This window comes from Silene latifolia, chromosome 3, assembly GCF_048544455.1.
Source record: "Silene latifolia isolate original U9 population chromosome 3, ASM4854445v1, whole genome shotgun sequence".
NCBI lineage: Eukaryota > Viridiplantae > Streptophyta > Magnoliopsida > Caryophyllales > Caryophyllaceae > Silene > Silene latifolia.
Genome location: NC_133528.1, coordinates 143,875,705 through 143,900,580, shown reverse-complemented (window position 1 = coordinate 143,900,580; position 24,876 = coordinate 143,875,705). Strand labels below are relative to the sequence as shown.

General features: G+C 43.8%; 1 protein-coding gene and 12 non-coding genes across 13 annotated transcripts; 3 read left to right on the top strand and 10 right to left on the bottom strand.

Annotated features, from left to right (window-relative positions):
• The first annotated feature begins 7,826 nt into the window (after positions 1–7,826).
• Positions 7,827–7,987, top strand: LOC141650742 (U1 spliceosomal RNA). Its single transcript, XR_012546759.1, has one exon. It is a non-coding gene; the product is annotated as a U1 spliceosomal RNA (small nuclear RNA).
• A 1,897-nt stretch (positions 7,988–9,884) lies between these two features.
• On the top strand, positions 9,885–10,043 carry LOC141650230 (U12 minor spliceosomal RNA). Its single transcript, XR_012546275.1, has one exon. It is a non-coding gene; the product is annotated as a U12 minor spliceosomal RNA (small nuclear RNA).
• Positions 10,044–11,042: 999 nt separating this feature from the next.
• Positions 11,043–13,342, bottom strand: LOC141646387 (GDSL esterase/lipase At2g30310-like). The gene is made up of 3 exons (XM_074454293.1): positions 12,690–13,342; positions 11,910–12,171; positions 11,043–11,332 (listed from the first exon to the last, which is right to left on the bottom strand). Exons 1-3 carry the CDS (start codon positions 13,314–13,316, stop codon positions 11,127–11,129), a joined length of 1,095 nt encoding a protein of 364 aa, XP_074310394.1. The 5' UTR covers positions 13,317–13,342; the 3' UTR covers positions 11,043–11,126.
• Positions 13,343–14,087: 745 nt separating this feature from the next.
• On the top strand, positions 14,088–14,248 carry LOC141650835 (U1 spliceosomal RNA). Its single transcript, XR_012546847.1, has one exon. It is a non-coding gene; the product is annotated as a U1 spliceosomal RNA (small nuclear RNA).
• Positions 14,249–15,837: 1,589 nt separating this feature from the next.
• LOC141650461 (U6 spliceosomal RNA) lies at positions 15,838–15,942 on the bottom strand. The gene has a single exon (XR_012546493.1). It is a non-coding gene; the product is annotated as a U6 spliceosomal RNA (small nuclear RNA).
• A 143-nt stretch (positions 15,943–16,085) lies between these two features.
• On the bottom strand, positions 16,086–16,191 carry LOC141650455 (U6 spliceosomal RNA). Its single transcript, XR_012546487.1, has one exon. It is a non-coding gene; the product is annotated as a U6 spliceosomal RNA (small nuclear RNA).
• A 966-nt stretch (positions 16,192–17,157) lies between these two features.
• LOC141650451 (U6 spliceosomal RNA) lies at positions 17,158–17,260 on the bottom strand. Its single transcript, XR_012546483.1, has one exon. It is a non-coding gene; the product is annotated as a U6 spliceosomal RNA (small nuclear RNA).
• A 960-nt stretch (positions 17,261–18,220) lies between these two features.
• Positions 18,221–18,323, bottom strand: LOC141650450 (U6 spliceosomal RNA). Its single transcript, XR_012546482.1, has one exon. It is a non-coding gene; the product is annotated as a U6 spliceosomal RNA (small nuclear RNA).
• Positions 18,324–19,604: 1,281 nt separating this feature from the next.
• Positions 19,605–19,707, bottom strand: LOC141650453 (U6 spliceosomal RNA). Its single transcript, XR_012546485.1, has one exon. It is a non-coding gene; the product is annotated as a U6 spliceosomal RNA (small nuclear RNA).
• A 727-nt stretch (positions 19,708–20,434) lies between these two features.
• LOC141650449 (U6 spliceosomal RNA) lies at positions 20,435–20,537 on the bottom strand. The gene has a single exon (XR_012546481.1). It is a non-coding gene; the product is annotated as a U6 spliceosomal RNA (small nuclear RNA).
• Positions 20,538–21,262: 725 nt separating this feature from the next.
• On the bottom strand, positions 21,263–21,361 carry LOC141650459 (U6 spliceosomal RNA). Its single transcript, XR_012546491.1, has one exon. It is a non-coding gene; the product is annotated as a U6 spliceosomal RNA (small nuclear RNA).
• Positions 21,362–22,086: 725 nt separating this feature from the next.
• On the bottom strand, positions 22,087–22,185 carry LOC141650458 (U6 spliceosomal RNA). Its single transcript, XR_012546490.1, has one exon. It is a non-coding gene; the product is annotated as a U6 spliceosomal RNA (small nuclear RNA).
• A 673-nt stretch (positions 22,186–22,858) lies between these two features.
• On the bottom strand, positions 22,859–22,979 carry LOC141650448 (U5 spliceosomal RNA). Its single transcript, XR_012546480.1, has one exon. It is a non-coding gene; the product is annotated as a U5 spliceosomal RNA (small nuclear RNA).
• Positions 22,980–24,876: the final 1,897 nt, after the last annotated feature.

The following is a 24,876-nucleotide window of genomic DNA, read 5'->3' as shown; positions in this document are numbered from 1 at the left end:
TCTCTCGGCCGCGCCGGTGGTACAAAGCATGTGCACACGGAGAAGGGTTATGTCTCTCGACAAACTTTCCTCTTGCAAGGGCCGGGGGTCGGTGGGTGTACGTTAAGGTGCTTGGATGACTATCCGCTGCCCGCGACTTTCAAAGACCGAGTTAATTTGCGGTGCGAGACTAAGGCGGAGCATGACGGATGGGTCTCCGGAAGAAGCTTAAAATGGACGTCGGCAAGGTCCTTCTTACGGAGGACGAGAAACGCGATGAGGCTTTTGAGTTGGACAAGAGTGGGTCGCCGAAAAGATGGATCCCCCCTACGCAGATCATTCTTCAGGATGAGCCGCTTTGCCATGTCGGCCTCATACCGGCCCTAGCGCGGGGTGAGTGGGGTCGGTGTGAGGCCCATCACCGTTCTCATTGTGTCTTTGAACTTTGATTTATTTCTTCTACTTAATTCTTGCTTCGTTTCCTTCGCAGCCATTTTGGACCGGACTGTTCGAGGATATCCTCCGGAGAATGGGGCTGAACAAAGATAAGACCGTTGCTAACTTACGTCCCAAAGCTCTCCCTAATGACCGCAGGAGGTCGCCGACGATCTCATGGAGCAATGGGTGAAAAGCTTGAGTGCGGTGGAGACCCAGGCGAAGGTCGTTAGTAACGTGCCGCGCCACACGCGAAAAACGAAGTCCTCGGCGGTGGTGGCGTCGACATCGGCTCCGCCTTCCATCCCCCTGTTCGAAAGAAGACGGTGGAGATCGTTTGTATCTCCAACGGGGATGACTCCGACGAGGAGGAGGGGTCGCCCCTTGTCCGTAAAAAGAAAGCGGACGGCCTTTACCGCGACCGTTGATTCTGCTGGCCGACGAGGAAACGCGTCTTTCGGCCAAGAAGGCCAAGCACGGTATTGTTCTATCTGTGGCTTCAGATTTAGCTGGTTCCTTAGGCGCTGCCTGTGACAGGCTCTCCGGCATGTCTGCGTATGTCGATACTTATGCCTACTTTAAATTTTGTAGATCGGCCGCATCGTCCGCCGCTCTGTTGGGCGCGTGAGTGGAGGAGTTCTGTGCGGGCCGGTGATCAACACGTCACCGTGAACTCTTCATCCCGAAGGTTTTCCTCCCCCGCAGTAGGTGATCAAAATGTCACCACCGTCCCTTCATCCCGGAAGGTTTCCTTCTCCCCCCTTCTGTGCCGGTGATCAAAGGGTCACCACCGTCCCTTCATCCCGTAGGTTTCCTTCTCCCGGCTCATAGATGAGGGCACGGAGTCGATCAAGGAGCCGGCGAGGTGGAACAGTCTTCTACGGTGCTCGTATCGTAGAGCAGGAGAAGGCCGTGGCTCAATCCGCTTTTGAGCTTAATGCCACTAAGAAGGTGGCCGCGAAGGCAAAGCAGGATCTTCTCAATGAGCAGAGGCTTAGGGGAGATGCTGAGAGGGCGCTCTTGGCTGAAAGAAAACTTAGGCAGGACGTTGAAAAGGAGGTCCTTGCTGAGAGAGCCAAGGCCGAGGCTGCGGCAGCCGAAGCTGCTAAGCTGCTGGAGAAGTGTAAACTTGTTCAGAGGCACGCCGACCTCTACCTCCAGCAGAGGAATGAATCCAGGGACCTGTTTAAGGCCCAGTCGGAGGTGGTTCGGAGCAAAGAGGCCGTCATTAGGCAAAAGGAGAAGGACATTGAGATGCTTCAAACCGTCATGCTCCCTAACATGTGTGCTGAATTCCGGGATTTGGCCGAAGGAGCTGCTAGGGAAGTGATTGAAGAGCTCTTCCCTCTTGATGGTTCCTTTCCGTGGGATAGATATGACGAGCTGCTTGATGACAAGCTCGAAGCCAAGGAGAAGGCCGTGGCGGAGAAGGCTAAAGAGGCGGTGAGGGAGAAGGCGGAGAAGGAGGCGGCCGCTGAGAAGGCAGCTCTTGCCTTTGAGAAGGCTAAAGAGGCCACGGAGGAAGCCAGCGGGCAAGCAAGGGCACCGAGGTCGCCGAGGCTAAGGCCGAGGTCTTTGAAGCCGAGGCCGCTAAGAGAGCTGCTGGGTTACCCGTCGAAGAAAGTGCCGCTGCCGCTGCTGATGGCGAGCAACAACGGACATAGGGAGATAATATCTGTAACCTTTTGTCTTTTGGCTTATGCTTGTAATTTCTTGTAATTCGTTGAACATTCTTAATAAGAGTTCGTTTCTTTTGCCTCCGGCCCGGCCGAGGTTTTTACCTCACTTCTTTTTCTTGCGCTAGTATTTGTGCGTCTCGATTGTACCTTAGCGTCTATGTCTTCGTCTGGGTTGTCTCCTTACGTTATTAATTGAGTGTCTCTTTTGTTCCCGCCTCGGCTTGGCCGAGGCAGTCTAGAGTGCGTATCTCAATTGTGTTAACGCTTCCAAGGCATTTTGAACGCTCTGCGAGTATCACCTGCGTTGGTCATTGCCATCGAGGTGTCTGCTTCCTAGCGGTGATTGCCGCTCTTGTCAGTGTGTGACAGTGTGAGCCAAAGATTGTCTGTTTCTTGTTATCGGCTGCCGTGGTGTCTACCACTTGGAGTGACTGCGACGGCGTCAAACCTCTTGGGGTGACTGCCGTGGCGTCTACTACTTGGGGTGACTGCGACGGCGCCTGTTTCTTCATAGAGACTGCCGTGGCGTCTACCACTTGGAGTGACTGCGACGGCGTCAAACCTCTTGGGGTGACTGCCGTGGCGTCTACTACTTGGGGTGACTGCGACGGCGCATGTTTCTTCATAGAGACTGCCGTGGCGTCTACCACTTGGAGTGACTGCGACGGCGTCAAACCTCTTGGGGTGACTGCCGTGGCGTCTACTACTTGGGGTGACTGCGACGGCGCCTGTTTCTTCATAGAGACTGCCGTGGCGTCTACCACTTGGAGTGACTGCGACGGCGTCAAACCTCTTGGGGTGATCGCTGCGTGGCGTCTACTACTTGGGGTGATGCGACGGCGCTGTTTCTTCGTAGAGACTGCCGCTCTTGTCGGTATGACAGTGTGAGCCGACATCCGCTATCGATAAAGACTAGCTCTTGTCGGTATGGCAGTGTGAGTCGGCGTCTGCTGCTTCCTAGTGGCTATGGGAAGAGCGAACATTCTGATGGAAGACTTGGATGATTTTTCATTTAGATAAAAACATGCGTCGGGGTGCCCACAAAATGTTTTGGACACCTCCGCCGCTACATAGATTATTCCCGAGATTACCGGCGTCCTAATGGCCTAGTCGGCCACTAGTTACATCCATGAGGTCGCCCTCCCGTTGTAAGGATAGACCTTTCCCTTTTTCTCGATTTCTTTGCCACTTTGAGGGATTGCATGTTGCATCCTCCGCGGCTATCCGGACGTTGACCACCTCGTCGTTCTCGTCTTTAGAGACGAGCTTATGCGCTTCCCCCCGGTCCGAGACATACATCGGTGTTAGGGCCCGGATGGACATCACTGCGTCGGCCTCGCTCAGGGTGACTCGGCCTATGAGAACGTTGTAGGCGGACGAGCCGTCGATGACCACGAACTCGGCTAGGACATTCTTAGCCGCTTTCTTTTCGCCGAACGTTACGGAGTCCGATTGATCCCGTGGTACCGGTAGGCCCCGAGAAGTCGTATAGTGGGTTGGTGCGGGGCTCAAGTCCTTGACTTTCGGCCGAGGCCGAGGAAGCACTCCCTGAACATGATGTTCGTGTAGGCGCCTGTGTCAATCCGGCACCTCTTGACCAGGTGGTTGGATATGTCCAAATTGACTACAAGTGGGTCGTTGTGAGGAGCGATGACTCCTTCGTAGTCCTTCCTTCCGATGGTTATATCGGGGATGTTGGAAGCGGGGATCGCTGTGTTGGGCACAAAGTTGATGGCCCGATATAGCTCGTTCGGTGTCGTTTGTGCCCATGAGCGACCCTCCGTTCTCGTTGCCCCGATGACAACATGGATCACTCCTATCCGTTCAAGACGGATTTCTTACCCGTGTCTTTGCGCGTGAGTCTTTTGGCCTTTGGCAACGTACTTGCCGAGGCTCCCCTTCCGGATCGCTCTTCAATGGCATTCTTTAGATGCCGGCATCGTTGGTTAAATGGCCGGTGTGGCCGTGGTACTCACGATCGGCTCGTGTCACCGTCACTTTTGGCTTGGGGGTTTCTCCCACTTCGGCCCTCGCTTTTGCTCGGGCAAAGACCTCGGCGGGCGATACGACGAGTGGGGTTTTATCACTATACCGCCTCTGGTGGTACGTTCCCGAACTCCACCCGGTGCCCGTCGAGTCCCGTCTCCCGGCGGTTTGTCCGACCGTGACCTATTATTCTCACGGCGTCGTTCATCGGACCGTGACCTATTGTCGTCACGGCGTCTTTCGTCCGGATTATCCCCCCGGCGGCTCTTCTTTTCTGAGTGCTCAGCCTCGCTGGGGCCTACCCAGGTCTTGTGGTAGTCCTCCACCTTAATGGCTTGGTCGGCCATCTTCCTGGCGGAGTCTAGTCTTTGGCCGCCGCACTTGATGAGCTCATTTTTAAGTCCCCTCTCGGAGACCTTTCATCGCCGCGAAGGCGGCGCCCGCTATTCGGATCCCGAACCTCCGAACTTTGGCGTCGAACCTCTTCACATAGCTTCGGAGAGTCTCGCCTCCCTCCTACTTGATAGTCGGGAGGTCCGATGTTTCGACGCCCTCCTCTTATTGCGGGAATACTTTTGGCCAAAATCTTTCTCTCAGGTCGCCATACCCGTATATCGATCCGTCGGGGAGTCCTTTGTACCGGTTTTGTGCCATCCCATGCAAGGTTGTGGGAAGACACGGCACCGGACCTCATCAGTGTTCCCATACCGACATGTGGGACTCGAAAGCCTCCGCGTGGTCGGATGGGTCGCCTCTCCCGAGTACGATATGGGTGGCAATTTTAGCTTAGTTGGCACCGGGATTTCTAGGACGTAGTCGCCGAGGGGCCGTCGACCACGTGTCGAACGGCACGCGGCGATCGGCTCCTCACGTCCCTAGTTCGGCTCCTCTCCCCGTGGCGGGAAGGACTTCTTCCCCGACTGCGCGAGTCGGGCTTCTTCTTCTCCCGACTCGATGAGTCGGACTTCTTTCATTTCTCCGGGCGGGCCTCGTGGCTGCTGCGGTGACGCTGTCCTTCCGCGAGCGCGGTCAGGACTTGTGTCCACCACTTGCATTCTGGGCTCTTCCGGCGTTTTGACAGGGCCAACTTCTTCTAGCGCTCCATTCAAGTCTCTTGGAGTCACATTCAGGCCCTGGTCTCTGTGCGGGTTCCGCCGCTCTTGTCGGTGTGACAGTGTGAGCCGACGTACTACCAATGAGGTCTAGAAGTTGCTTTAGTAATGCCACGTCGACCACATGTCCCATGAGGGTGACTTGGTTGGCGGCGCGGCGGCGCATCTCGGTGTTATTGGCATCCCGAACTCCGGTTGGATCACTCCGCCGGTGGAGGGCCGCATGACTCGAATTGTTGAAGGTATCATCCGGGTGGAGGGGCTCGTCGATTCTGCCACGAACACCTCTTCTTTGTTTCGACATTTTCTTAGCTTTTTGGGTGGGTTTTTGTTTTGTGTTTTTAAGGGATTTTATTAGCTTTTAGTATGCCTTTCCCACAGACGGCGCCAATTGTTCCGGGTGTAATTCCAGAGCAAGTATAGTTACCACCCGTGGCTTGTTGAATGATGTCTTGAGTTGGATTCTCCTTTGGTCTTAATCGTTCCTCTCGGCCTCTCCCGCAACAATGAACGGCCGAGGGCTTGGCTTTGAGCCAAGCGTACCCACTCCGACGCCCAAGTCAGTAAACTTAGATGTATAAGTTGTATGCTAATTGGCTAGGAATAATATATTGTAGAGAGATAAGGAGGATTATACCAGATGAATAGTGTATTTAGGTTAAGTTGTGTATTTCTGGATTGGATCCTTTCCTCAATGAAGGTTGAGGAGTATTTATAGACTTCACCTTTTGTCACGTAGTGGCCAAGTGGCCAAGTGGCTAGCAGTGGAAAGATCGATCTACCCCTCGGCCGAGGGACCTATGGCTGGCCGGCGGGCCCCGGTGACTCACCGCCGAGGGGTCTTGGATATGAGTACGCGGGTATGTGTTCCTATTTGGCAGGTTGTCATGCCGGGACCCAGGTTGGCAGGCCGATGGGCCGCATCGGCTAGGTCGTCTAAGTCGTTGACTTGCTGTGGATATCTTTGACCTTGCTCAATATGTTGACTTGGTCAGCGGTGCAGAATATGCCCCATCAATTTTAAAAGGAGGGGTTTCTATAAGAAAAAAATAACGTAATCTTGGGCTGTATTCATTTAAAAGAAGAGGGGCTTGGGCTAATAAGCAGATAACCGTACCCCCCTTAATGCACGAAAACGAGGGATTAGCTTGAGGAGTACTTTCTAAAATAAAACAATCTCACAGCGTTCAATGAGCAAAAAAAGAGCACTCTATCATAGTTGTTTGAGTGACTACGACTTCCAAAATAGGATTGTTCGAACTTTCATAATAGTACTCTTATAATAATTGGTCTCCTTTATGAGTCATGACGGTAATCAATGACGAAGATGGGATTAAAATCAACTTGGAAGTTTTAATTAAAATTATATGCTCACAAGTTAGATACTCCTGGTATACTTCTATTAAAATGTTAGGATCAGAATTTTACTTTGGATCAATAGAGTGGAAATGATTGAATCGACAAAATCGAATTATAGGATCGTAAGATCCTACAACATACGAGTACTATACATACGAGTAGTTTCTTATTGTATTTGGTAAAACATATGCTTGAAAATCAAAACAATTACGTATTACTCCCCAATTTCATTTTTATTGTCCTATTTTCTCAAAAAAATTCTCCAACTTAATTGTCCTCTTTCCGAATTTGGTATGCTAAATCGGTGAATTACCACTATTACCCCTAATTCATTACCCATCACCCATTCTATCAAGATGAGATTGTCCCCATTCTTACTAATTAAAGGGGTAAAGGTGTAATTTTATCTATATTCCTTAAATCCTCCCAAAATGGAAAGTAGGACAATAAAAGTGGAATAAAGGGAATAATATTTATTCATAAGATATTAATAACCAATAATTTAATGTCATTATATAAACGTGTTTGTACAAAGCACACGATATTTCGGTATAACATTGACATTGCATTAAAATACCTACATAGTATTTATTTGCTTATGATATAATTTATTTGCTTATGATAGAACCAGATTGTAGAATCGCAAAATTATATAATCGTATTATGATCCTACCTCTATAAATTGTCAAATGAATAGGATTGTAAAATTTTATGACAACCTACACGGAATCATAGAATCGGGATCGGTCTTCTAGAGTTGCCCTTGCGTTGCACTGTTGCAATAGGCTTGACGCACCTCCCCAATTAAGGCTCAAGTTTGTAATGTTTATACACAAAATCCACGAACCGATGTTTTTATCTATCTCGGTTTATAGAAGATAATAGATAAGGCGTTGTTTTAGACCGAGCAGTCATTATTTTACGGCGTCTCTCCAACAATAACATTCATAAATGATGGACTGATTATTATACACTGATGGACCAAATTATCTGAATAATTGATTTCTTGCTTGATAGATATTGATACTGGTGGTTATGAAAAGAGAGTATAATTATAATTATAATAATTTACGCGACTTATTAGCTACTGGATAAATATAATAACAATTTCTATGTTTGATCGACAATGAATTGGATCTCAACATCAGCAAGGGTAGAAGTTCAAAATAGGGTGAAGGCCTAAATAGTCTACAGCTATTTTCGTCCCACATCGAGTAGGAAGCACTTAGAAGAGAATACCACTGGTATAAATACGAAAGCATGGACCTCAGATTAATTACTTACCTGGACAGGGTCAATGGGTGATCAAGAAGACTCATGGCCTGGGTCGGTGACCTCCATTGCACGCTGGAGGGGTGCCTACCTAACGTCTCCTCCAGTAGGAGCTCGTATGTCATAATTTGTTATAATGGGGGCCTGCGTTCGCGCGGCCCCTGCTATTTTGAAGTTATAAAATTTATAGCTATTTCTTTAAAGGACCATCCAATACCATAGGACGAGTCCAATAGGAAGAATTAGCCCAATAAAATAAGTTTGGGAATAAACAACAGCATACCAAAGCTGAATCTCGCCAAATAAACCTCTCCTCCTCCAATCTTCATAGTCATGGTTTCTATCTTCACGACATCCGCAAACACGGCTTCCACCACTTATATAACCACCGATCTCACCAGTCACCACCATCGTGCTACACTGATACCTACTGGCTCTTTACCTATGGCCAATCTTGTCTGCTCCTTCTAATCAAGTGACGCACAAGAAACGCCCGCTACTATGGTGACATTGACATCAACAAGCAGGTTTGGAATCTGATTTAGAGAAAATCCATCCCGCCTTTGAAGTTCTAACAAAGAATGTTTTAACTTGTTCATACTCATGTTTTTCATATTTGAAAACTTTGGGTATTAAGCTGAAATCAATGGGTTTTAAATTAAATTAAATACTTAATTCATACTTTGTTGAAAATAATTGATTTCTTTTAACTGGCCCAAACATTTAGATTGATAACTAATAGTAACTTCAAAACTTACATTTTTAATTTTAAAATTTCATAAGTTTTTGATGAGAATATAGTCTTTATTTGTTCTGATCTGTATGCTTTGAAAAGTATGACTTTTAGTTTAAACACTAGTAAATTTAGTTTGATAATCTAGTGTTTTAAATTGTTCTCTTTTGTATTAAGTAGGTATGGAGTTTGTTTTAGTTTGATAACTTGGTATTTTAGTTTAAACACGCAGTATCTTAAGGTTAATATTTGCGGGGATTGCGCAGTTTGCGATCGTCATTTACAGCGAGCCAGGCCGGACGGTTGCGATACTGCTAAATGATTATGGAGTGGAGTTTTGGTCTGATTTTGGGCTTGGGGATTTAATAGCCTTACCGTGATTTTATGCAGAACCGGGTGGATGGGAACTGAAATATTAGAGAGGGTGAGACGTGAGAGATGATACTTGAGAGAAGTGGTTGAAGTCTGAAGAGACTTTGTGTTCTTTTTTTCTTTTCTTTTCTTTTTTTTTTAAATTAATTGCTTTTTTGGGCCATTTTGAGTTAATGGGCTGGTCTCATGGTATAAGACCGCCTTATATAATAATTTGCGTAAAATTTATGTATTGAACATTTGAACGTATAATATTTGGTCTGGTTGGGCTTAGTGGAGGGGTTAAATATTAATTAAGCCTAACCAAACATTTTAATAGCAATATTTTCATAGTTATTGGTTATGGTTAAATAAAATACTACAACATTATTATAAATAAATCTCAAAATATTTCATTTTGGTCGGGCATCTTTAGCACTGAATTCGGAATTCTCTTTGATCGGGAAAGCATGTTGTTTATCTTTGATTGGGAAAGCATGTTGTTACAATTATTATACGTAATGACATTTGAAATGAATTTATTCTCTTAGAAAGTAGAGTAATATTTTAACTCATAAAACGACTCTTATAATTATCGTCTCACTTAACCTACATAAGCAATATTCATATGATAAGGAATCTAGTCAAAATTTTAGTCAAATTAGACCAAAAGTTTTGGACAGTTCAACCCTCATATAACTAGGGGGCTTTACATTTTTTCTGAATCTATAACCTACATTTGATACGATAATCATATATCACCAATCACATTGATATTAGGAGTTACCCCTGTTTATCGACGCGTTAGGATGAACAGGTACGATGAATGTCGCATTTGGGATGCACCTGCTGTTTTACACACTGCCTTACACTCAAGGAACAACTTACGCAACAAAGGTGTGTCATCCCACATCGGAATCAAGAGATAAACATGGGGTGCGTGGTTCTATAAATATAACTTTTTAGACACTGAACAAACTGCCTTAAACTAATGAGTAAGGAAAACAAAGCGGGCGGTGAGAACCGGCCGCGGCGCAACTAAAACAAAATGGTGCGCATTTTATTTTTGGAAGGGAAATAGGCTGGCCGAGTGCTGACGCTGCTTACTTTGCAGAACTCGCTTGTGCTGGTCTCCCTAACCCAACCCAATACTAGTGGAATGATTTTTAAAGTAATGCTTACAAATAAAATATTTATTGTTTTGGGTTTATTTTGAAAATATTTGTCAAACTCGTGTTTACGTAGACTCGGGCACTGGCGTGCTTAAGTTACTAAGAAATTCAGTAGCAGAAGAAACCATGAGGCCAAAGCACACCACACGGAACTAAATTCAGTAGTTAAAGAAACTACGAAGCCAAAACACACCACACGGAACTGTGGATATTCTTCACTAAACACGCCAATATGAATGGCGTGTTTGTTCAGTAACATTGATCACCAAAGCACTCAGCCCCACAACACCTTGGCTCCATCTCCCCCATCCGCCAGCCCCCACATCACTCTCATCACTAGGTCGACAAACAACTCCCAACCCCGTCCCCAGCCCTACCTTAACCTCAGCATCTACATTCCGTTTGACAGCTCCCTAACTCAGTTTTATCCATCCGTCTTCATACTGTTTTGCCTCCAACTGACCATGGTCACCGTCGCTTTCCTCCATCTCCCTTAACAACCCAAGAACTCTTATTATTGTATCCTTAGCTCGCACCCTAGCATTCTTAGCTGTCCAACTATAGTTGTCTTGACAAGCATTTTAATTTCATCGAGCCGAGTGATATTGGGATTCCGACCACTCTGAAGTCTATTAGGTGGATGATTTTAGTTCGAATGACAGGCTATCGTCTTGTTAAAGAACACGTTTGGAAAATGGGGAATTGTAACGTAAACTTTCTTCGTGTAGAAAGTTCATGAAATGTAACAATTTGATTAAGATAGATTCCTAGTGTCCATAAATTAAAATTTCAACTTGTAGATTTAAACCACCTCGGAAATTGGCTCCTCGTATTGACGTGTTTACAAAGACATTAACTGCATATTAATAAGCCATGGAGATGGAGCGCCTTCTTACATAACGAGAGCTTAGTCCAGCTTCTTAAACAAGGGTATCAAACTTCACCACCTTCGATTTCAAATGTAAGGGAAAAACTAGTGAGATGTCCAACATGATATCTTTATCAGTCTACACATTGCAAACAAGTAATATGCGTGTCTCTTAAAAATTTACAATATGAGGTGATTAATTAGTTGGGGACCAAGTTGTTCGAGCAAAGAATCATGGAGATATTGGTAGACGGCTTCTGTAGGATGAACGCTATCCCAAAACATGAACTGTGAAGCATTCTTACAAGTTGGTGTAAGTACATTGCAGAGGCTCCCTGCCTCTATATATCCTGTCCCGCAACACCCTTTGTTTGTTACTTCGATTCCTGTTATCATACCGATCACACATAACATCAGTTCATGTACATTGTATGAGACCGACGTTTTCCCCTCACATTTACGCCTCAAATTTACGGAGTACTACTCAAAAGTCCTAAATTGATAATGAGGGTTCATTAGCAAAACTAATTAGGGAATCAGTGTCCGTTTGAAACTATTTTGCCTAATGGGTCCACGTCATCACTTTTTATTTTTTTCCAATTTTTATACGAAATCGCTAAAAAACCTAGCGGCTTCACTTAGTTTTTTTAGATATAAAAGCCGAAACCGCTAGAATCCTAGCGGCTTACCATATCATTTTTTTTAATAAGACAGATAAAGCTGCTAGGTATCTTAGCGGCTTATCCTTTATGCTACTTTTTTAAAAGCTACAGATGTTTGGACGATGACATTTTGTAGAGCCGTTTGGTTTCTTAGTAGTTTTGTATAAAAATTGGAAAATAAAATAAAAAGTGATGACGTGGAAATTGGGCCAAAATAGTTTGATAATGAACACTCATTATCCAAAAAATTCTACAATAATAACTTCAAAAGTCCGAATGTTTTTTACTTATTTAATCTTACCATAATCATGGGAATTGTTGATGAGGTCCATGAACGGAGTGTATATGTCTGCGTAGAGGATCCGAGCACCAGGTAGAGATGCTTGTGCATGAGGTATGAGTTCAAGAAGCTTTTCATTATAAGACATGGCAACTGAGTTCTGTTCATCTAAACACATCCTTTCACTCGGTTTTTTAAATCTTGTTGTCATTTGAATCGGAAGGCAGCCAATGGGCGGAAGTCCTGTAACTATCATTGTTCGGCATCCAAGTTCATACAATTCCTACATTTATAATCAATAAATTTTAGTTGATTACATAGATAGGCACACATGTATATGCTATGTTACTTAAATCACAAATTTCTTTACGAGTGTATGACATGGGTGCGTGTTCAAGTATCAGACGACATTTTCTTTCCAAATATTTTCATATATTGATCTGACAGATGTGGTACGTCGTGGTGTTATAAATATATTGTGCAAGATTTGTATAAAGCGTAAAATGGATTTTTTTACGACGATTTTCTAGGATCTTCAAAACAAATCCGGACTTCTTTAAAACCTATAAGTTTACCACTTTATACAAATCTTATAGGTTTTAAAGAAGTCCGTTCACCCATAGACGGTTCCAAAGGATAATTCATGTCAGCCGACCCAAATCATTTTGGGATTAAGACTCTGATGTTGTTGATCTTCTATGATCTTGGACCTCGTCAATGGTCGTAATAGCATAGCAAAAAGTGAAGTATCGAAATAACATACAAAGTCGCGAGTAAAAGGAGATAGAATAGAGATAGGACCTCAATGAAGTTTTGCACCTTCTCGAGCACAAAGTATTGATAACGAGTAGCATCATATTGTAGCCTTCTAACAGGCAAATCATAGTAACTAATCACAAAATCATCGGTCCCGGCATTAACAACTACTAAAGCCTTATTGATAATTTCCTTACTTTGTTTTTCCCCAACAATCTTCTCAATCTTTGTTATATACTCTCTTAAGTACTCAACCTGCTTCAACATTGGGATTGCCCCTGTACTAAAACTCGTAAATTCATCAAACCCGGATCCTCCAGACCCGAAACTTACCCCGGTAATCAAGTCCTTTTCCGAGATAGTTGGATCCAAATACGGGTGTAAAACCTCCTTAAGGCCTAGTGTCTCGGCCAAAAAGTCCGGTACAAGTTTTCCATTAGAAAACCTGCCTGTTGGCTTATGGCTAGGAAAATCTCTGCCATAAGGAGGATGATTAGCGCGATTTGGTGATATAATGGGTGTCTTGTAGTTGTTATTGCCTGTGTCGACGGCTGAATCACCGAATACTAGGATTGCAGGAAACAATGGTTGAGCATTGACATTGTTAATGTTGGAAATTATATGAAGTATTATTAGTATTATGGAGATGATGTAGGGAAACTTTTGAGACATTATATTGTTGTTTCGATCAAAATTGGTTGTGGGTTGATTGTTGTTTATAAGGTTTTTGTGACTTTGAAGAGATGCATCAACTTTGATTAGGATGCTTGGGAAACTTAGTTTATTTGCAAAGATTTGAGAGGAGTAAAGGATTGAAAATCAAATTTTACACAATGTATACTTGCAAGATTGTCATGTATTTGTCACAATGTGCGTATTTGTTCCTAAATAATGTTAGATACTAGATACTTCTCCGTCTCAATCACTTGTTTACCTTTGATTAAAATACGCTTCACAAAGAATATAGAAGGCAACACTATCATTTCTCTGTATGACATTGCGATTACATCCTATGTAAGATATTTCCATACATGTTCATTATGATACTAGAACATGTTAATTTTAGACTATAAAACTTACATCCTAGAGTAGGTAGCTTCCGATACCGAAAAAGCAGCACAATTTTGCACGATACTCGCTCGTCTGCCTTTCCCGCGCCTTTGTTGTATACGCCGATGGTGAAATGATAGTGTAGAGAAGTTGCGCCGTAACCGAGCCCAGTGATTGTGATGTCGTAAAGGGGGGGACTTGATCTCCGGCACTCCCTCCGGTGTCCATACATGAGGTTTCGAGATTCCACTAGTTTAGCACTATCTATGTCACATATTGGAAAAAAACGAGATTCCACTAGTTTAGCACTCAAGAGATCTCCCACATCAAAAAATTAAACTAGGACGATCAACTTTCACTCATACTAAAACAAATTGAGACTCAATTGACAACATACTTACCTTGACGAGGTGAATGGGTGATCAAGAAGGCCCATGGCCTGGGCTTGTGGCCTCCATTGCACTTTGGTGGAGCATACGCCTAAGATCTCCCTAATGAGGGAGAGTCTGCGTCATTATTTGTTACTTTGGATTCTGCGTTCGCGCGGCCCTGCATAATTCTAAGACCAACATTTGTAGCTATTTACTCAATTTATATTGTTATAAAAATCACACCTAATTTAAGTTTACATTAGTTGAAGTAAAAACATAAAATACATTAATACTCGTTTACGACATTGTCACTCGTAATTTTATTAGCTAAGCTTGTACTCTGTACTATGTAACATGTAGTACAGTAAATTATTAAAACTATTCTGTAAACTATTTTGTTTATTGACACCCGTAATTTTATGTATCCAATAAGCTATTTTACTTGTGTTAAAGAATTACCCCATAATTAAATAAATTATATATAACCATCATATAATAAACCAACTATCGTGGTAAACATCAGCCGGATTTTGAACAATGGTGGTATATCCAAATTAATTATGCATTTGAATTACATTCTAGAGTAGGTCGTTTCAATGCCGAAAAGGTAGCATAGTTTTGCACGAGTCTAGATTTGTGAGTCTGATGAGTAATAATTATATACATATTTATGTCTCCCCTTAGTTACTTTTGATATGGTTTTCGTGCTAGTTTATATTAATTACATGCCTTTTATGCTAGAATGTCGATACTTCCGCTATTTGGTGTTTAATGCAGGAATGACGCATTTATGGAGCAAAGGAATAAAATGAGCACCGCGAAAAGGCTATGAAATAATACACGGAGCATGACACGGGAATCTAGAAGAATAAAGGAAGAGAAGTGAAGAAGACAACACGAAGAAAAGAGCTGAAACAGGAAGCATACTCGATCAAGCCCAAGTAAACTCGAGCAACTAGGAATGTACTCGATCAAGCACAGATAATTTTGAGGATTTTTCCGTAATTTTCTTAAATCGGTTATGTTTTACTATAAATACCCAATTCGTATTCTATGCTATTTTTACGCTTTTATTTTACCTAGCTACGAATAACTTACCTTAGAAAACTCTCTATAAACTCTGAGGTTAGTTCTATTGTTATTATTGTTTTCAGATCTAAGCATTCCTCTATTACGGTACTCTTTAATATCTCTTTAGTTATTAATTCAAGTTTTCGTTTATACAATTATTTCATCATTCATCTTATTGTTGCTATTCTTTCTATTATGTGTAGCCAAACCTCTAATCTAGGGTGAATGGGGATCTAGGTTGCTAGAAGGGGGATTAATTAATGAATTGATAGTTAAATTGCCTATTCATTGTTGTTCAGTTTATTGTTCTTCATCTAATTAGTTAATTACTTGCCAGAGTTAATTGACTAGTAAAGCAAGCCGACGGTGAAATTATAGTGTAGAGTAGTTGCGCCGTAACCGAGGCCGGTGATGGCGATGTCGTAAAGGGGGACCTTGATCTCCGGCACTCCCTCCGGTGTCCATATATGAGGTTTCGAGTTCGGGTCCTAGCGTCACCCTACAAATTCGGCAAAGTGGTACCGTGAGGAAAAGAATGTAAATTGCACAAGTAGATTCGAAGGGGAGGAATGCGTTAGTAAGAGTGTGGGCTTACTTGTGTATTTTGAGAGTTTCGAAAATTTAGGTGAACTTCCGGCAATGTGACGGCGACATACGTGCGTAAAGCCGGAAGGTGCCGTTTGATCGGGGGAAAAATGTCAAAAAATTTGGATCATTTCTCGATTTATGCGTGTCATCCTTGCGCAGGGGCCATGCTAATCTTCTCTGTATCGTGAGGAAAAGAATGTAAATTGCACAAGTAGATTCGAAGGGGAAGAATGCGTTAGTAAGAGTGTGGGCTTACTTGTGTATTTTGAGAGTTTCGAAAATTTAGGTGAACTTCCGGCAATGTGACGGCGACATACGTGCGTAAAGCCGGAAGGTGCCGTTTGATCGGGGGAAAAATGTCAAAAATTTTTTGGACCATTTCTCGATTTATGCGTGTCATCCTTGCGCAGGGGCCATGCTAATCTTCTCTGTATCGTTCCAATTTTATCAGATGTCCCCGAAGGGACAATATCATCTCACTGTACGCCCCTTATAAACCAGACAATCAGATGGTTCCCGGGCGATGTGGGACAAGTGCCTGCTACTCACTCACCAGCTCCCGCGGTATGCGCGCTTTGTTTTGAAAAGCTCATGTTACCTTTGTTAATTATCCGATTCTGGCGTCTAACCACTTGTTGGAAAGCTCACTCCACATACTTTACTCTCGAGCTAAAATCACCTGGAAATGTTTTGTATTCTAGGGGATATGCTCGTAGTAAGTTCGCGCATTGCTTCAGCGCATCCAAAATGCTTCACTCTTTGCTTTTTCGCTCGGTTAAGGCTCGTCGTGGGCTGGCCTTTTGTGGTGCATTTGTCCTATTCTCAGCTCGTTCCCCCTTCCCAGCGTCCCGGTTTACAAATCTACTACACAGTGGCGGAGATACCGCTTACAAAACAAATGGAACTCGAACTTGTCGCCTAACTTACTGCTCGTGCGCTCATGATTGTACGTCGCTACGCTTATTAATTAAGTTATGAGATTTGAATTACATTCTAGAGTAGGTCGCTTCGGATGCCGAAAAGGCAGCACAGTTTTGCACGATTCTCGCTTTGTGAGTCCGTCTTTCCAGCGCCTTTGTTGTAAAGTAAGCCGACGGTGAAATTATAGTGTAGAGTAGTTGCGCCGTAACCGAGGCCGGTGATGGCGATGTCGTAAAGGGGGACCTTGATCTCCGGCACTCCCTCCGGTGTCCATATATGAGGTTTCGAGTTCGGGTCCTAGCGTCACCCTACAAATTCGGCAAAGTGGTACCGTGAGGAAAAGAATGTAAATTGTACAAGTAGATTCGAAGGGGAGGAATGCGTTAGTAAGAGTGTGGGCTTACTTGTGTATTTTGAGAGTTTCGAAAATTTAGGTGAACTTCCGGCAATGTGACGGCGACATACGTGCGTAAAGCCGGAAGGTGCCGTTTGATCGGGGGAAAAATGTCAAAAAAAATTTGGACCATTTCTCGATTTATGCGTGTCATCCTTGCGCAGGGGCCATGCTAATCTTCTCTGTATCGTTCCAATTTTATCAGATGTCCCCGAAGGGACAATATCATCTCACTGTACGCCCCTTATAAACCAGACAATCAGATGGTTCCCGGGCGATGTGGGACAAGTGCCTGCTACTCACCAGGCTCCCGCGGGTATGCGCGCCTGTTTTGAAAAGCTCATGTTACCTTTGTTAATTATCCGATCCTGGCGTCTAACCACTTGTTGGAAAGCTCACTCCACATACTTTACTCTCGAGCTAAAATCACCTGGAAATGTTTTGTATTCTAGGGGATATGCTCGTAGTAAGTTCGCGCATTGCTTCAGCGCATCCAAAATGCTTCACTCTTTGCTTTTTCGCTCGGTTAAGGCTCGTCGTGGGCTGGCCTTTTGTGGTGCATTTGTCCTATTCTCAGCTCGTTCTCCCTTCCCAGCGTCCCGGTTTACAAATCTACTACACAGTGGCGGAGATACCGCTTACAAACAAATGGGAACTCGAACTTGTCGCCTAACTTACTGCGTGCGCTCATGATTGTACGTCGCTACGCTTATTAATTAAGTTATGAGATTTGAATTACATTCTAGAGTAGGTCGCCGGATGCCGAAAAGGCGACACGATTTTGCACGATTCTCGCTTTGTGAGTCCGTCTTTCCAGCGCCTTTGTTGTAAAGCAAGCCGACGGTGAAATTATAGTGTAGAGTAGTTGCGCCAGAATGCGAGGCCGGTGATTGCGATGTCGTAAAGGGGGACCTTGATCTCCGGCACTCCCTCCGGTGTCCATATATGAGGTTTCGAGTTCGGGTCCTAGCGTCACCCTACAAATTCGGCAAAGTGGTACCGTGAGGAAAAGAATGTAAATTGTACAAGTAGATTCGAAGGGGAGGAATGCGTTAGTAAGAGTGTGGGCTTACTTGTGTATTTTGAGAGTTTCGAAAATTTAGGTGAACTTCCGGCAATGTGACGGCGACATACGTGCGTAAAGCCGGAAGGTGCCGTTTGATCGGGGGAAAAATGTCAAAAAAAATTTGGACCATTTCTCGATTTATGCGTGTCATCCTTGCGCAGGGGCCATGCTAATCTTCTCTGTATCGTTCCAATTTTATCAGATGTCCCCGAAGGGACATTATCATCTCACTGTACGCCCCTTATAAACCAGACAATCAGATGGTTCCCGGGCGATGTGGGACAAGTGCCTGCTACTCACCAGGCTCCGCGGTATGCGCGCTTTGTTTTGAAAAGCTCATGTTACCTTTGTTAATTATCCGATTCTGGCGTCTAACCACTTGTTGGAAAGCTCACTCCACATACTTTACTCTCGAGCTAAAATCACCTGGAAATGTTTTGTATTCTAGGGGATATGCTCGTAGTAAGTCGCGCATTCTTCAGCGCATCCAAAATGCTTCACTCTTTGCTTTTTCGCTCGGTTAAGGCTCGTCGTGGGCTGGCCTTTTGTGGTGCATTTGTCCTATTCTCAGCTCGTTCCCCCTTCCCAGCGTCCCGGTTTACAAATCTACTACACAGTGGCGGAGATACCGCTTACAAACAGCGGGAACTCGAACTTGTCGCCTAACTTACTCTGGTGCGCTCATGATTGTACGTCGCTACGCTTATTAATTAAGTTATGAGATTTGAATTACATTCTAGAGTAGGTCGCTTCGGATGCCGAAAAGGCAGCACAGTTTTGCACGATTCTCGCTTTGTGAGTCCGTCTTTCCAGCGCCTTTGTTGTAAAGCAAGCCGACGGTGAAATTATAGTGTAGAGTAGTTGCGCCGTAACCGAGGCCGGTGATTGCGATGTCGTAAAGGGGGACCTTGATCTCCGGCACTCCCTCCGGTGTCCATATATGAGGTTTCGAGTTCGGGTCCTAGCGTCACCCTACAAATTCGGCAAAGTGGTACCGTGAGGAAAAGAATGTAAATTGTAAAAGTAGATTCGAAGGGGAGGAATGCGTTAGTAAGAGTGTGGGCTTACTTGTGTATTTTGAGAGTGTGGGCAGCACAGTTTTGCACGATTCTCGCTTTGTGAGTCCGTCTTTCTAGCGCCTTTGTTGTAAAGCAAGCCGACGGTGAAATTATAGTGTAGAGTAGTTGCGCCGTAACCGAGGCCGGTGATTGCGATGTCGTAAAGGGGGACCTTGATCTCCGGCACTCCCTCCGGTGTCCATATATGAGGTTTCGAGTTCGGGTCCTAGCGTCACCCTACAAATTCGGCAAAGTGGTACCGTGAGGAAAAGAATGTAAATTGTACAAGTAGATTCGAAGGGGAGGAATGCGTTAGTAAGAGTGTGGGCTTACTTGTGTATTTTGAGAGTTTCGAAAATTTAGGTGAACTTCCGGCAATGTGACGGCGACATACGTGCGTAAAGCCGGAAGGTGCCGTTTGATCGGGGGAAAAATGTCAAAAAAAATTTGGACCATTTCTCGATTTATGCGTGTCATCCTTGCGCAGGGGCCATGCTAATCTTCTCTGTATCGTACCAATTTTATCAGATGTCCCCGAAGGGACAATATCATCTCACTGTACGCCCCTTATAAACCAGACAATCAGATGGTTCCCGGGCGATGTGGGACAAGTGCCTGCTACTCACCAGGCTCCCGCGGGTATGCGCGCCTGTTTTGAAAAGCTCATGTTACCTTTGTTAATTATCCGATTCTGGCGTCTAACCACTTGTTGGAAAGCTCACTCCACATACTTTACTCTCGAGCTAAAATCACCTGGAAATGTTTTGTATTCTAGGGGATATGCTCGTAGTAAGTTCGCGCATTGCTTCAAATAAGCATCCAAAATGCTTCACTCTTTGCTTTTTCGCTCGGTTAAGGCTCGTCGTGGGCTGGCCTTTTGTGGTGCATTTGTCCTATTCTCGGCTCGTTCCCCCTTCCCGGCGTCCCGGTTTACAAATCTACTACACAAGGCGGAGATACCGCTTACAAACAGCGGGAACTCGAACTTGTCGCCTAACTTACTCTGGTGCGCTCATGATTGTACGTCGCTACGCTTATTAATTAAGTTATGAGATTTGAATTACATTCTAGAGTAGGTCGCTTCGGATGCCGAAAAGGCAGCACAGTTTTGCACGATTCTCGCTTTGTGAGTCCGTCTTTCCAGCGCCTTTGTTGTAAAGCAAGCCGACGGTGAAATTATAGTGTAGAGTAGTTGCGCCGTAACCGAGGCCGGTGATTGCGATGTCGTAAAGGGGGACCTTGTGCCGTTTGATCGGGGGAAAAATGTCAAAAAAAATTTGGACCATTTCTCGATTTATGCGTGTCATCCTTGCGCAGGGGCCATGCTAATCTTCTCTGTATCGTTCCAATTTTATCAGATGTCCCCGAAGGGACAATATCATCTCACTGTACGCCCCTTATGAACCAGACAATCAGATGGTTCCCGGGCGATGTGGGACAAGTGCCTGCTACTCACCAGGCTCCCGCGGGTATGCGCGCCTGTTTTGAAAAGCTCATGTTACCTTTGTTAATTATCCGATTCTGGCGTCTAACCACTTGTTGGAAAGCTCACTCCACATACTTTACTCTCGAGCTAAAATCACCTGGAAATGTTTTTTATTCTAGGGGATATGCTCGTAGTAAGTTCGCGCATTGCTTCAGCGCATCCAAAATGCTTCACTCTTTGCTTTTTCGCTCGGTTAAGGCTCGTCGTGGGCTGGCCTTTTGTGGTGCATTTGTCCTATTCTCAGCTCGTTCCCCCTTCCCAGCGTCCCGGTTTACAAATCTACTACACAGTGGCGGAGATACCGCTTACAAACAGCGGGAACTCGAACTTGTCGCCTAACTTACTCTGGTGCGCTCATGATTGTACGTCGCTACGCTTATTAATTAAGTTATGAGATTTGAATTACATTCTAGAGTAGGTCGCTTCGGATGCCGAAAAGGCAACACAGTTTTGCACGATTCTCGCTTTGTGAGTCCGTCTTTCCAGCGCCTTTGTTGTAAAGCAAGCCGACGGTGAAATTATAGTGTAGAGTAGTTGCGCCGTAACCGAGGCCGGTGATTGCGATGTCGTAAAGGGGGACCTTGTGCCGTTTGATCGGGGGAAAAATGTCAAAAAAAATTTCGACCATTTCTCGATTTATGCGTGTCATCCTTGCGCAGGGGCCATGCTAATCTTCTCTGTATCGTACCAATTTTATCAGATGTCCAGGGACAATATCATCTCACTGTACGCCCCTTATAAACCAGAGAATCAGATGGTTCCCAGGGGATGTGGGACAAGTGCCTGCTACTCACCAGGCTCCCGCGGGTATGCGCGCCTGTTTTGAAAAGCTCATGTTACCTTTGTTAATTATCCGATTCTGGCGTCTAACCACTTGTTGGAAAGCTCACTCCACATACTTTACTCTCGAGCTAAAATCACCTGGAAATGTTTTGTATTCTAGGGGATATGCTCGTAGTAAGTTCGCGCATTGCTTCAGCGCATCCAAAATGCTTCACTCTTTGCTTTTTCGCTCGGTTAAGGCTCGTCGTGGGCTGGCCTTTTGTGGTGCATTTGTCCTATTCTCAGCTCGTTCCCCCTTCCCAGCGTCCCGGTTTACAAATCTACTACACAGTGGCGGAGATACCGCTTACAAACAGCGGGAACTCGAACTTGTCGCCTAACTTACTCTGGTGCGCTCATGATTGTACGTCGCTACGCTTATTAATTAAGTTATGAGATTTGAATTACATTCTAGAGTAGGTCGCTTCGGATGCCGAAAAGGCAACACAGTTTTGCACGATTCTCGCTTTGTGAGTCCGTCTTTCCAGCGCCTTTGTTGTAAAGCAAGCCGACGGTGAAATTATAGTGTAGAGTAGTTGCGCCGTAACCGAGGCCGGTGATTGCGATGTCGTAAAGGGGGACCTTGTGCCGTTTGATTGGGGGAAAAATGTCAAAAAAAATTTCGACCATTTCTCGATTTATGCGTGTCATCCTTGCGCAGGGGCCATGCTAATCTTCTCTGTATCGTACCAATTTTATCAGATGTCCAGGGACAATGTCATCTCACTGTACGCCCCTTATAAACCAGAGAATCAGATGGTTCCCAGGCGATGTGGGACAAGTGCCTGCTACTCACCAGGCTCCCGCGGGTATGCGCGCCTGTTTTGAAAAGCTCATGTTACCTTTGTTAATTATCCGATTCTGGCGTCTAACCACTTGTTGGAAAGCTCACTCCACATACTTTACTCTCGAGCTAAAATCACCTGGAAATGTTTTGTATTCTAGGGGATATGCTCGTAGTAAGTTCGCGCATTGCTTCAGCGCATCCAAAATGCTTCACTCTTTGCTTTTTCGCTCGGTTAAGGCCCGTCGTGGGCTGGCCTTTTGTGGTGCATTTGTCCTATTCTCAGCTCGTTCCCCCTTCCCAGCGTGCGCGCCTGTTTTGAAATGCTTACATCACTGTGCTCTTTGGCACTCCGTCCGATGTCCTCATATGAGCTATTGAATTCTAGTACTATTTTTGCACTACATATTCAGCAATTTAGTACTGTGTAGAAAAGAAAGTAAATAGTTTGTTTTGTGCTTACAGCGAGGCTGATGTGCTCAACGGAAGACATCTACACAGACTAATTATTCATACCAAAGATTTGGAGTTTAAAGAAATGCATGCATAATAACCCAAGCATCATATATTATTCAGTATGTCAAATTTCTGACTTATTTTAACAGAAGCTACGATAAAGGAACTTCCTCCAGAAATTAACGTACACCACTTATAATCAACGAGCACACGGTATTTCTTTAGTAAAAGGCGAAAGAATAGTTCGCTTTGGGCTAAGTGTATGGCTGCGTGAGCTTCTCAATTATTGAAACTGCTATTTAGAATGAAAGTTTAGCTCATTTGTTGTCTCTCTTCGGTGTGGTATTCACCTCACTAGTCACTACTCTATACTTCACTACTCTGAAGTACTTCTACTAGATAAGGAAGTTTGATATTATTACAGCAACAACAAAAGTTGTTTACATTGACATCATTATTTCCATACCAAGAAACCCATATGATATAATACACAAAAATTTACATGGAAGTGTTTTATGCATACAACGGTTTCACACAAAATTAACTATGTAATATATGAACGAAATTTAAAGATGAAAGTGTACGCATTGTGACAACTGACAAGCTCGCCCTTCTCCAAAACTATTGTTAAACAACTAGTCTAGCGTCCCTTTTTTTGTGCCAATATCCGCCGCTCTCACAATGCGTACATTATTTTACCCCTTTGCCTTATCAAATCATGTTCGAACGTTAACTTCAAACGATAACTATTTTCAATTTCACCCAATTTGACAATTATTTTTTCTTTTAGCTGTAACACTGGTTACAACATTTTGTTCTTAAATGATCACTTTTTTTTTATAAAAAAATAGTCCCCTTTTATTGTAAATGAGTTACATTTTTTTCGACTTAAACTTAAAACAAAAGGGCAGTTTTAAGAGAGAGATTGATCAATCAAATACTGATCACTCCATTCAGGATTACAAAAAAGACTGCCGTAATGTTCAAAGATGTTGTGCCGAATAGACAATGAGATAAATTTGTTTATTCATAGTGATTGACTAAAGAAGCATACTGACCTTGACTTTCTCATAATTGCTTCTCTAAATTTGCATTGTTCGAGAAGAGATAGATGAGGTATACGTAAAAGGACAACTGAAACTCTATGCCACTTATCATAGAATTTTCTTTAGTTATTATCCTCCAATAATCTATGTGGTGTCGGGTTAGTATTAAACAGTGACCGTTTTATGTTAAATGTTTAGTCACACTTAAACATAACATACTTTTATCATAAAATGATCGTATTTTAAGTGATTATACCATATGATGGTATTATAGTATAATTTGTGTTTGAATTATAAGGGGTGACAATGCAACGATGTTCAAAGTTGTATTCTTTGAAGTATTTGAAAACTGTTACGACTTTTAAATGTTGTATTCTTTGAAAGTATTCAAGAATTGTTCAAAATTTGTTGAGAATAGTAAGGTAGATCGTAGATTATTATACCTGTTACGTTTCTCCGGTAAATTTATTTTTTGCACTTGCTATTTTAGTTGATATCGAAGAACTAGATGAATTAAAATTGAAGTAAAAAAACCAAGTGGTGTTAGTCCAGTGGTAGCCGGGTTAAACCTTGAAGCTTGTAGAAATGTAGGAGTTGAGATGTCCCGGGTTCGACTACCAGCTGGGGCGATGACCACTTGGCCATTGCAGCCTCCGAAAGGGGTGACTTAGATGGTCCATATGGTGGTGCGGAAATATATGAGTCCGGAATTCAACCCCCTCGTCATCAAAAAAAAAAAATTAAAGCAAAAAAAATAGGATATATCTACTACCATGTGAACAAACAAATAACCACCCTAACGTTGAAAATTTAAAGGATCCATTATTGACAAGGACTAGACAATTTCCAATTGTAGAAATAACCATGTGACACTAAAAGACACATGTATTAAAATACAAAAGTATTTACAAACAATTTCTATATTCATATTGTGGACACTTAACATATTGCAACTTGCAATCAATTATTTTACAATATGTTCCTCTAATATATTCACTTTTGATGGGGCATATTCTGCACCCGCTGACCGAGTCAACATATTGAACAAGGTCAAAAATATCCACAGCAAAGTCAACGACTTAGACAGCCTAACCGACGCAGCCTGTCGGCCTGTCTCTT